Source organism: Urocitellus parryii, chromosome 4 (assembly GCF_045843805.1).
Source record: "Urocitellus parryii isolate mUroPar1 chromosome 4, mUroPar1.hap1, whole genome shotgun sequence".
Taxonomy (NCBI): Eukaryota; Metazoa; Chordata; class Mammalia; order Rodentia; family Sciuridae; genus Urocitellus; species Urocitellus parryii.
This window is the reverse complement of record NC_135534.1, coordinates 38,080,425-38,093,925: the sequence shown is the minus strand read 5'-3', so window position 1 is coordinate 38,093,925 and position 13,501 is coordinate 38,080,425. Positions and strand designations below refer to the sequence as shown.

Here is a 13,501-nt window from a genome sequence, read left to right as displayed (position 1 = left end):
ATTTTCTTCTCCAGGGAATGAGTCCTTGAAACACACACACACACACACACACACACACACACACACACACACACACACATACACACAATTACTATTGTTTGTCCAATTAATTCTTGTCCAATTAAACAGTACATTTATTATCAAGATGTAAAACACCAGTTTAGACAGAGTAGAAAAGAAGAGCACTTTGTGATTGTGATATGTTGGTATTCCTCTAGTAAAGAAATTATAGAGGTTCACTTCTAGAAAAACATTTTTCTAATTCTAACACTGAGAAAAAAAATTCTGCATTTACCATTTAATTCTTTCCCTCTGGAGGAAAAGTTATTAAATTATAGTTGTTTTATGGTTCTTGTCCAGAACATTTTCTTCCCTACTTGCCCTCTAATTTTGAACCAGGCAAAAGCCTCACAAATACTGGACACGCAGTACTCTTTCATTCAAATTATAACTAAATTCTCTAGCTACACAATGGAGTTTTAAACTCCACTTTTGTAGCAGCAGTGTTTCCTTTTCTTTGCTAATTATATGCACATGACTGATTATAAATACTCTCTGTTTACCTGACATTGAAATCTTTTCCAAATTAAAAACACAAGACAATACTTTAATAAAATTGTAACACATTAATTTAGAAAAGTTTTTCCCTGATAATCTTGAAACAAATGTGCAAAATAGAGGGAAAAATTATCTGAAATCTTTTATCATGAATTAGTACAGTAGACTAGCTATGCCTTTGTCGTCGTTGACAGTACAATACTGACAGCCCCTCACAGTATATTAGTTTTAGATTATTCTGTTTAGACTGAAAAAAAATATTTTATATCTTCATTTTCATATGAATACAAATTATTTCTCAAAGATTTATAGCTCACACTATTCTCAGGAATACTGTATTACATGAATGCTGCTTATATATTTTCATATTCTAACTTCTTGTCTTTTTAAGCTAAAAAATAATGATTCTGTGCATGCAGTCTGCCTTGATGAGTTGTTCAGAGCTGAAGAGATTCTCAAAGGAAAAATCACTCTAGATTATAGCTGAAATAGTTCACAAATGTCTGAGTTTGTGCACGTACTTTTAAGTAAAATGCTGAGTGACTGCATGATGAGATGCACCTTTTAAATGCTGCACATACTTCTAAATTGACTCTTAGCACAATCTATTGTACAATTGAATAAATGCAGAAATTTTGACTCAATAAATTATCATTTGATATGGTATTTTTTCTATAATTCATGTGTTAAATTTAATTCTGCTGAGTTTTTAAATGTTAAATTGGGATTTGTTGTATGGGGAGGGAGAATTGCTCAACAACAGTTGCTTATTCTTATCCCATACTTAAGAAGTTCTCACTATCTTCTGATAAGATTATTGTCATCTTCAAGACATTTGCACATTAAAATGCAGATGGAATATCACACTGATGCAAATAATGTTTTGTGTTCAACACAGATGGGAAAGTCAGCTTGAGTAGGTCTTGTGAGGTAATAACAACTATGTTTTACTTAGCTTTTCCTCACTATGACCAAAATACCTCATAAGAGCAACTTAAAGGAAGGAATGTTTATTTTCCTTCAGAATTTCAGAGGTTCAGTCCATGACTGACCAATCCCATAGCTCTGGACCAAATGTGAGGCAGAACATTGTGGCAGAAGAAAATGACAGAGGCGAATAGGTCAGAAGATTGCCACCAGGAAGAAGAGAAAGCTAACTCCACTCACTGGGAATAAACTATCAGCTCCAAATACATGCATGCAGTAACCCACCTCCTCCAGTGACACCCCATCTGCCTACAATTACCATCCAGTTAATCCATATTAGTGGATAAAGCCACTGATTAGGTTACGACTCTCATAACTTAATCATTTCACCTCTGAACTTTCTCACATGAGCTTTTGGGTAACACAGCATATCTAAATCATAAGACTCCTCCCCTGGAAACTCATGCCCATCTCATACTGAAAAATATACTTAGTCCATTTTTAAAAGTCTCCATAGTATTAACAGTTCCAGCAATATGGAAAACTCCAAGTTCAAAATCTCCTCAGAAACTCAAGGCAAACTCTGTAAAAATCAAGTGCTATTTTTTCAATATTTAAAAATTTCCACCCTACAAAGGAGAGATAGTGGCACAGGAAAAAGAGATGAGACTGAAATCTAGCTGAGCAAACAAGTCCTACAGTTCCATGTCCAGTATCTGGGTCACATGGTATCAAGATGATCTCAGCTTTGCCTCTACATAGCTGATTCTTATGGCTTTCTTCAGCAGATGTTATATGATCCTGCCATCTTTTAATGTCACTTAGCTCCCTTCTCATATCTTTATGCATCAGACTTTCAAGGGCCGCCCACAGGGACTCCTACCCTATTACACTTTCCCTGGCCCCCTCAGGCTTTCCTTTGAAATTCAGTGGTAGCCTCCATGACCCCCCTAAATCTAACATCCTGCATTCTTGTAGCACCAAAACCATATAGTTCGCAAGCAGTAGCCAATCACCTGGGACCATGGCTTCAGCAACTACTGAGTGTCTGGTGATGGAGAATTGTGAAACAGCTTCCTAAGCACCCTGTCTATCAGGGTACACCTCTGGTCTCATCTTTATCCTGAGATGGGTGTGGTCATGCCAATTCCTCAGATGCTGTCAATCTGTACTCCTGTTGTCTCTTGGTAAAGTACTTTGCATCTCTTTAATGGCTATAACATCTTTAGCAACCATATCTTTCTTGGCCCCATATTTACTCCCACTTTTCTGGACAAAATGAGTTTTTCAAATCTTTACACTCAGCTTTCTACTTCTGATTATCACAGTGAACTTGGATCCAAGCTACTAGCAATATCTATGCCACTGCTGGAATACTATGCTGTCTTGAAATCTCTTCTGCCAAATTAATTAGTCATCACATTTAAATTCATCCTCAAAGACAATTTTAGAACATGGGCAAAATTTAGAAAATTCTTTGCAAGAATTTAACACAAATATCCCCTAGTCCAATTTCCAATATTGTCCTCCTTCTGCTTTGAAACCTCATGAGCCCAGTCTTTAATGTCCACGGTCCTGTAAACATTCTGGTCTTCTGAGTTCCCACCAGAATTTGCCATTAAAGTCTGCTTTCAATATTCCAAAGCTTTTCTGTCTTGAATCTCTAAACTTTTAAAAAATTAAAAAAGTTCCAAAAATTACTGAATCACATGGTTAGGTTAGTCATAGCAATAACCCCACTTCTCAGTACCAATTTCTGTTTTGCTTCATTTTCCTTGCTGTGAGCAAAATACCTGACAAGAACAGCTCAAAGGAGGAAGTTTATTTGGAGGTAACAACTTCAGAGATTCAGTCCATAGACAGCTGGCTCTATAACTCTGCACCCAAGGTGAAGTAGAGAACCATGGCAGAGGTTGTAGCTAAGGAAAGCAGTTCAGAATGTGCAACCAGGAGGTAGAGAGAGCTAGCTTCATTCACAAGAACAAAATATAAACCACAAAGGCACTCACTTTCTCCAGCTATACTCATCTACTACTCACAGTTACCATTCAGTTAATCTGTGAATCCAGGTGTATTAACCCACCAGCTAGGTAACACCTTTAATAATATAATCATTTTACTTCTGAATGTTCTTGCATTGTCTCACATGAATTTTGGGGGGAAGCTTCATATCAACACCATAACACTCTCCACACATAAGTATTTATTTATTTATTTATTGACATGCATGTGTCGGCTCTTTCAACTGCCATCAAAATCTCCTTGGAACAGCACTTTTATCACAGGTAAAATACATGCCAAGAAAGGAGAACATGCAAGAATATTATAGCCAATAGTCAATCAAAAGCTACTGACCTGCTTTGTTTTTATTGATTTGATGGTCAAAATTGAAAATCTAGGTTTCCTGCAGAGTTGCTTAACTGATATGACTGGACTGGTCAATTTGTGGCAGTTAAAGACAGGCCTTGGGATATCATTTTCAAATGTTTGTCACCTATTGTCTGTGAGATATACCCTACTTGGTCCTCCTATGGTCATCAGAAATTTGTAATCCATTTATTTCCCAAATCAGTATTATAATGGACCCAATTATAGTTCTAGGTTTTGTCCAGAGAATCAATTAACATCTTATTTCATTCCTGGTATTTTAATTCAGTTTTCTGACAGAAAGGAAAACATTTCCCTATATGCATTTCTGTTCAAAATGAAATATGACAACATTACATTGTCCAAGAGAAAGATGAAGTGGGCCTTAACTCAAATCATTGATCAGTGCAGGTTCCTGCTACCTAGGATTTGTGTCTTTGTTTTGGTAAAAAAAAAAAAAAAAATCCCTTCAATTGAACTTGCCATCTAAGTTCATATGAAAAAAAAAAAAACATACTCATGACCCCAGATAACGGTTTTCTAGAGAACATGAATATTATAGCCACTGAATCCTAGCTTCACTTGCATTAAGACATCTTAAAAAGAAAAAAAAAGTAAATGAAAACAGACATGTTGGTAGAGAAAATTCTCATAGTTGGGAATAGTTCCGATCTCTGGTACTATCAAAGTCCATACTCAGGGAGAAGCAGCCTCTACATCAATCTCACTCTAAGACTGGACCAGTGTGTGCTTCTGCACAGCTCTCCCTTGAGAAAGGCTCTTGTTCTACATTCACCTGGCTCTAAGTAAGTACGAATTGCACTAGACAATCAGCTGTGAAGGTGTTATTTCACATCTTTCCTTAAAAAGAAAGGAATGAAACTTCTTGGCCTTGTACTACATTGACTGCCTTGACACTTTTTTCCCATCTTAATTCTTTCTGCATGGAGAAAGCCATGTCTCCACTCTCTTTGCTTTTCAGAAAGCCTTTTTTCTTCAATTGTTGGTTGAAAAACAAAGCTTAAATGAGATTTACTTACATTGTCCCCATAAACACAATTGTTATGTAGGTGGCTAGACACCTGTGGTACAAAGGCTGCCTGATGATTATTTTGTCAATGCCCATGGAGTTCAGTGCTACTGGGTAAATCTTTACTCCAAATTGAATACTTTTTATAGAAAAATAATATGAGCAGATGATACTTTTCTTGGTGCCTGTGTCTAAGAAAAGAGATGGCAAAGATATTTGTGGAAACATTTTTTTTTTTTTTGAGATTGTGAAACAACTCAGGGATTTCCAACCTAGGCAAAGAGTCTACTCTGCAAGTCCTGTTCAGTTTCTGCAATGAATATTAAAGATAAGTTAATCTATAAATATTTATAATATATATTCTAAATCAATGAGTAGCATTGCCTTATTGCTCACTTGTCTGCAAATTCAACCTGACTTTATTATACTGATATAATTAAGCTATTTGGGGCTTGTTTCTTACATAAAATTATAATAGGGCATTAAATAAATATACCACATGAAATACCCTTAGCCTTAGAAATGTGTCAAAAAAAATGGTTCTGTAATTGGTAGTACTGGGTGTTCTGTACACTTGAAGTGAATTTTTTTTTGTACAGGGTATTGAACCCACAGTGGCTTAAACACTGTGCCATATTCCCAGCCCTTTTATATATATATATATATATATATATATATATATATATATATATATATATATATATATTTAAATTTGAAGATAGGTTCTTGCTAAGTTGCTTAGGGCCTCGCTTTGAACTTGCAATCCTCTTGCCTCAGCCTCCTGTGTGGCTAGGATCAAGGTGAGCACCACCACACCTGACTATTTGAAGTGATTCTGAAAATTCCTGAGAATACATAGGCTAGTGTCCACAAAAGGTAGCATCATTATGTATTGTTTTACTTTGTTTATAGTAACCTGATTTGTTTAGTTATAAAAACTCTCTTGATGTTTACTTTGTGTGTGTTTACAGGCGTGTGTGTATGCAAGTGTGTATGGATCCTAAGTATCAGTGGGCCAAATATTACAGGCATTATCCAAAACATCATAAAGGAATCTATGTTATATAATATGGCAAAACTTACCATGACATGTTTACTTAGTCACCTGCTAGACATGCCTTAACCTATCAGGTTTACATTGAAGATTTTGGGGTAGATGACCCTTTTACATTCCATTCATAGAAGAAATATTGACAATGACCATTGCAATGCTCTTCAATCAGAATTTATTTTTAAAAGAAACATAATTATATACCTTAATTACAAATCATTCTCCAGAAATTTTTCCTAAGATTAACTAGTTGTAAAAACATGCCACTCTTTTTTGAAGTATTCAAGACTCTAACATTAAAAGATGCATATATTTTGGGAAATGCAAAATCCACTTATGAAGCTTCCTACTGATACAGAGAATACCATTGCTGACATTTTCCTCCAATGGCTATTTTTCCAATTTGTGACAAAAGCCTCATACTCCAGGTAAAGATCATGTAATGATAAAGTAACCAAATATTTATAAAGTTAACTCTCTTCTGAAAGTAACTATACTTCAAATACCAAAAGTACAGTACTAGAAAAGTAGACTGAAGACTGTTATTCATGTAGGAGTTTGCAAACTACATTCACCAAATCAGGATTTGGGGATGAGAAAGGAAATAATTTTAGCTATTTCCAAAAATTACAAATAATAATAACTCTTTAGATTATTTACTCTGAGCTATAATTGATTCGTTTAGAATGTTGTATCATTTTCATATGTACCACCGATGATTCAAATACATTTTAATTTTTTGGAACTAGGTTATACTACAAAGTTATTAATGTTGGAAAAAAGTGGTTAGCAAAATCCAGCTACTTTCCAATATTTAAAATAAGCACATGTTATTTCTAAATATATAAATGTACACATATACAGTCAACATTTTTGTAATTTTTTAGACAATTTATTTCTAAGGAAACAAAGAGAGACTATTGTTTGTGATCATTGCTATAATGTTTAAGATTGTACTGCTGTAAAATATTTAAGTAATCTTTTCTATTAAATATGGTTGAAATTCCTGTAACCTGTATTTTCTTTTTATGAAATGATATTACCCCGTATAGTCACAGAATAATAGAATTAATATTCAGAAAATAGTTTGATCTAAACAAATAAGGAGCCCCTTCCCTTTTGTTGTTGTTTTGATTATCAGTTGCAATTATTATTGAGCTGTAAATTTGGTTTGAGAGGCTGCTTACTCATCCACACTCACATATACAAATGTAAGGCTTAATAAATCACAGCTATGAATATTGCATTTTCAGAAATAAACTTATGCATCTTCATAACAGCATTTTGCTTTTTAAGAATTCAGGACTTTTAGAAAAGTTATTTTCTGCAAAATGGCATATAAGTTAAATTCTAATATATTCTATCTATTCTTTGAAAAACTACTTTTGGGGAATTTATACCTTATGTTTATCTCATTTCTAATACTCAAAGTATAGTAGCAATATACATTCTAAGTCAGTGTCTTGAAAATCCCAAAGAGAAACAAAAAAATAATTTAAATTAAAATGAACACAGTTTTCTTAATATACCACAGAATAACATTGGATGTTCTGCATGGACAATCACAGGGCTAAACACTTTCTGTGATTTTCTCTCTTGCTCTAGAACTTTAAAAATTATTTTCTACAGTTTGGCTATTAGGTCCTTACATCTGTTGGAGCAAGGTGAGCTAGCACATATGAACTGGATGTCCTAGCAGACTTTTGCAAAAAAAATCAGAAAAAAAAATCCATTCATAATTTTTAATCCTCAAAAATTATCTGGAAATAAATCTAACCAAGGAGGTGAAAAACTTCTACTGTGACAATTATAGAAGGCTGAAGAAAGAAATTGAAGAGACCTTACAAGATGGGAACACCTCCCATGTTCTTGGATGGACATAATTAATATTGTCAAAATGGCCACCAAAAGCACTACACAAGTTCAATGCAATCCCGTCAAAATACTTAAGAACTAGAAAAACAATCCTAAAATCATATGGAAAAATAAATGACCCAGAAAAACAAAATAATCCTGAGCAAGAAGAGTGATTCTGTAGGTCTCAGAATACTAAACCTCAATATGCTATAGAGCTATAGTAAAAAACAAACAAACAAACTAGACCAGCATTGCATTCACATAAAAATATACATAAAGATCAATGAAATGGAATAGAAAATGCAGAGACAAATTCACATAGATACAGTCATCTAATACTTGACAAGTTTCCAAAAACATACTTTGGGAAAGGATATCTTTTTTAACAAAAGGTTCTGGGAAAACTAAATATTTAGATCCCTATATCTCATCCTGTCCAAAAGTCATGTCAATGTGGATTCAAAGATCTAGGAATTAGAGAACATAGCAACTGCTAGAGGAAAACACACTCCGACATACTGGCATAGGTACCAACTTCTTTAACTAGACTCCTAAAGCTCAAGAAATAAAACCAAGAATCAATAGTGGGGTGGCATAAAATGAAAAAGCTTCTGGATGGCAAAAGGAACAAGAGTGTGCAGAGAATAACTTTCAGGATGGAAGAAGCTCTTTGCCAGCTATTCTTCTGACAGGGGATTAATATCCAAAATATATAAAGAACTAAAAAAAATACCCTTATATCAAAAAGATGTTCCTTTTCTCCTGACCTTATCTTAGAGAAAAACTCCAGATTTCTTGTTAAGTGCAGAATCAATTTGTGTTTGTAAGGTGATGGAAAGGAAGAAGAAACAAATCCCTGAACCATGAAGGGAAGACAGCATTGAGTTATAACCGCTCCCACTGATCAGACACCCTTGTCTCCTTTCTGTGCTTTGTAGTATTTTCTTTAAAGTTTGGTCAGACAGCTCTAGTAGTGGTAATGACTAAAAGAGGCTCAAATGTGGCAGTAGGGGGATGCTTGTAGCATTTAAGTGTTCCATTAGAGCTATAAGATGTGGGGTAGGTTATAAAATTTGTCTACATATATGTGAGGCATGAGGTTGCAAACAACATCATTCTCATTTTACCAACAGTGTCAGGGTAGCATTTACCAGGCAGATTCCCTTTTCCCATTCTGTTTCTATAGCTCCAAGATATTGATGGTAAAACTACAAAACATAGGCTGGTGGTTTAGCACTGTGGTAGAACAGGTGTTTAGCATGAACATGGCCCTGTGTTCAATCACACACACACACAAACACACACACACACATACACACACACACACACACACACAATGAGAACAAAATAAACACAAAAACCTGAAGTTTTATATGACACAAATCATATTCTTTGACTCCTTCCACTACGGTGAAATCTAGTCCTAATTTATTAAACAAGGAAATCCCTGGGCATGTAGAGCATTGCTGATTTTTTGTAACTTCAAACTGGGGATTTGCAAAGACTATCCTAGGGAACAGTCATTTCACTTGTATAAATAAGTATAAATAGATATTGAGCAGCCTTTTCTTCTAATAATGACTAAAAATAATGACTGCTATACATCTCTACTAACATTAGGCAAGAAATGTGTGTGTGTGTGTGTGTTTGTGTATATGTACACGCTTGCATGTATTGTCCTAAAAATAGGTCATCTTCTCTAATGCCATATTGTCGTGGCTTTTGTCCTTGGGGTCATATCCTGGAACATGAGTCAGGCTTTCTTGCTGGAGTCCATTCTGCAAGACAGATTCAGCCCCTTGTTTCCAGGCACCGCCATTCTCAAGGTTGTCCTGAGAAAAATGGAAAGACACATAGTAACAAAATAGTCAAGGTACTCCAACCCACCTAGAGGGATATCACTCAGGTCTCCCTTTCAAATAATGACTCTATACAAAAATGGTCCAATAACTGACCCTAGACTGCTTAACTGATAATCTTGATAATAATAACAACAAAAACAACAATTTATTGAGCATTTACAATGTTTTGTGTTACCTGAGGATATTTATACATCTCTCATTTAATACAGCAATATTATGAGGTAGTTCCTTACTGCATGAGGACAGACAAGCCTGTGATTCAGGTGGCAGTGGCCTGTTCCTACCTGTGAACAGCAAACCCTCTGGAGGCTAATGGAAATACCTGCATGTAATCTCTCCTGCAGACAACTCAATGTTTTGTGGCAAAGGAACCTAATAGTGACACCCTAAGTCTTCCTTCCCACTCTCAACGCAAATCTTGAGAATGTAAGCTTCTCGTATTAACACAATTTATTACTTATATATGAGGAAATTCTCACTCAGGAAATAAGTGTTTAAACCAGTTCATAACTTGATTCAAGAACTTCCTTGAAATCCACTTACACAAACAATGCACTGTTCAATTACTACCTTCTTAGAAAACTAAATTGCTGATCTGGATGAATCATGCCCTCTCAGAACTCTAGACTGTTGAATAGGGCAAACTTTTTATTTATTAAGCCATTGCTTACTTTCCAAGAAGACTGGCTTCGGTACCCCCACCCAGCTCAGTTCTCCTTTTTCCTATTTTGAACTTTCATATCATGGTTTTGTCCAGTTTTAATTACATCCCTGCATTTGCATTTAAATATCCCCCTAAAATCTCTTGATCCTAGAACCCATTCTGAGCCACAAAAAGATGGTGCTATTCCCAAATGCAATAAATATTAAATTTAGATTTATGTCATAACACAATTATGGGGAAGATAGCAATTGACAGATGAAAAATAAATGATATGATATGGGTTAAGAGTCTCAAGTTCTATGAGAATAAAATGGGGATGAAAAAGTGAAGATAAGCTTGAACTAAAAAAGAAAACCCAAAACCCAAAACCAAAAAAAAAAAAAAAACCCAAAAGATCACTCCTGCCATTAATCAAGTTGGGAGGGCAGACTGATGAGCCAGCTAAAAACTGGCAGGAAATATTGCTTCCTTGAAATCCTGTTGCTGTCACATTCCATAATAACACTTTGTCTGACTATTGTGCTCTTACCAATACTGACCAGGGAAGTTTAGGTTTATTTCCTGCTTCCCTTTAACACCTCTCAGAATCCTTCAGCAAAAGCCCAAAACATGCAAAAGATATGTCCACCCCCCACTGTTGTAGAAAGTGGTATTATGTGGGTCCTCTGCGGCACCCCAGCATGCTGCATCAAGTCAATAAGTCCAACTTGATCAGACTGTAGGCTGTTCCTGATGGTTCTTGTCTGATGATGAATTTGGTAGTGCTCAGATACTGTGTCTAGCTTGGTTTGGCCTAACTGCACTTATGGAATAAAGATACTGGGAAGTTAGGTGCCTCTTTCTGCATCTCTGCCTGTAAGTTCTCTCAATATTGTATATTTTTACCCCAAAGAACAATAAGTGTCTCTCTGTCCACTTCATTCTGCACAATCACCTGCCCCCATGCTCAGTTCTCAGACAAAAAAGCTGAAATTTGGAGAAGTTAAATAACTCATCGAAGGAAAGACAGACATGGGACTGGATTAGTCCCAAAGCATGTGAATCTAAAACCCAGGCTTTTAGCCTTTACTGAGACTGAGGCTCCTTGTTCCCTTTCTATTATTTATTTATCTTGCCTAGAATTCACTTTCACATGGGGTTAAAAGGAACTTTGAAAATAGGTCACTTGCAATGCAGGCAATTCAGATCCAAGGCACATTCACCTATTGTGTTCATATGCTTGAAAGGTAATCAGCTGAGGAAATTCTGAAGTTGAAACCTAGATTCTTTCAAGTTCTAACATCCACTGCTTTCCTTCAACAACCCCCACTCCCACCCCTTGCAACTGGCTCAAAATGGGCAAAACAGGAATCTCTTTGAGCTAATGTTTGGTTTTAAAAGCTTAATCTGCTCACCTGCTCTGTCCCACGGTCATGCTGAACTCCACACCAGCACAGAGTTTTATATTTCTTAGACCAAAAGCAAAATAAATTACAAACTGGTCTAATTAAGAGTGGGTCAACATCCTTGCCTCTTTGGTGACCTATTAACAAAAGGACAGGTGGATTAGATGGTTAAAGGCTTCCAGGATTTAAGCATATCAACTTGAGAAGTAATTTGCTTCTTGGTAAAAGGGTGAAAACAGGCCTGACAGGTTAATAAATAGAACTGGAAAGAATAAATAGAACTCCTGAAAGAAAGGGGTTGGATTTGGTTTTAAAAAAACCATGAATTGTCAGCTCAGGCAAACTCATGTCTATAGAGTAAAACAGAGAAAACACATTTATTTAAAAATGTTTAGAATGGAAAAATCTACTAATAACCTTCACAGGCCAACACAAAGGGGAAATCAGGAATTATATTTATTCAAGAAAGTTCTTAGCTTTTATCCAAATCAGATATAATATTCAAGGTTATTTAAGACGTTATTTTTAAATTATAGTGTTTCTTTCTATCTGTCCTCCTGGATAAGCAATACCATCGTTTCTCCCCAACCACTCTAGACACTCTTCATGTCTCTTTTTCCTTAAAACATATCTGTTCATGCTCCATTTCTTCAAATCCTGCTGTTGAACAAGATTCACAATGATGATCAAAACAAGATTTAAAGGTTCATGATGTTCCTCTTCCCCAAACCTTTGCAAATTTGGTTTTATCAAGGTTATTTATGAATACTTAATCTCATTAAATGTTATCCATGAGTCTGACAGCTAGATTAGTCTAAAGGACCTAGAAGAAATAGGGGAACAGGAGTTACACATATCAAGCAGATTCCTCCTTGTACTAGACAGTGTGCCCATCCATGAGCATTCCCTCAAATTTCTTTCTAGGAACATACAAAATTTAGATTTGCAAAATTGCAAGTTGATTTTCAAATAAGATATTTTGTGGCATTATATGAGTCTGTCAAGAGATATTTGACCAAATAGAACTCTACTGCTATTGACAATAATATTTATCAATTAGTGCCTTCTACAAATTAGGTACATTATACTTAAATTACTCCTTATAGCTAGGCAAGTGTTGTTACAAAGGAATTTTCTTAAGACCTACTAAATGATGGAGCAAGAAATTAACCATACATGGTATTAAAGCCTATAACATCCAATTTACCCTAATGTGTATGGGCAGTAAGACTAGGCAAAACCTCAAACTACTCTCCAATCATGATTCTGAATCAGAAGAATTTAACTTAGAACCAAACTACTCCCAGGGTTTAAAAAGAAGATAGTTCTCTCTGAATAGACCACTAAACTATCAAACACTCCAATAAATAATATGGATTTGAGGTTTGCTAACAAATAAAAGGCTCTTTGTTTCATATAGATTTAGGACCTGTTTCCATCTAGAAAAAATAATGACTGGGAGATTGTAGAGAGTAAAGCAAAGTACAGGGCTATAATTCTCATGAGTAGGAAGTTAAAAAAGAAAATGAAACTTAAATCTTGGGTTTATGGCTTTAATTATGAGTAAGACCTTGGGGACTGGGCATGACTGAACTTAGACTATTGGACTACGGACGTATGCGTGTGAAAGGAGAAGGTCACAGGGGACAAGACCATTTCCTGTAGACAAATGAGGTTTGGGCGGTTTTTTTTTTATGCAAAAAGAAGTTCGCAGATGAAGAAGAAATTTCATGAGTTATATTGCAACTTTGGGAGAATTTGGAAACGTTCCCCTTTTCTCTGAATAGAGGCAACTATATG

The 13,501-nt window shown here is 35.4% G+C and overlaps 1 protein-coding gene across 1 annotated transcript in view; it reads right to left on the bottom strand.

Moving 5' to 3' along the window:
• Positions 1 to 9,469: 9,469 nt before the first annotated feature.
• Slc5a12 (solute carrier family 5 member 12) overlaps positions 9,470 to 13,501 on the bottom strand; it is a 55,867-nt gene continuing 51,835 nt past the window's right edge. Inside the window, exons 14-15 of the mRNA XM_026384139.2 lie at positions 11,711 to 11,838; positions 9,470 to 9,622 (exon numbers count right to left, since the gene is read on the bottom strand). Of these exons, the coding sequence (XP_026239924.2) occupies positions 9,470 to 9,622; positions 11,711 to 11,838 (281 nt within the window). The remainder of the gene's footprint in view (positions 9,623 to 11,710; positions 11,839 to 13,501) is intronic.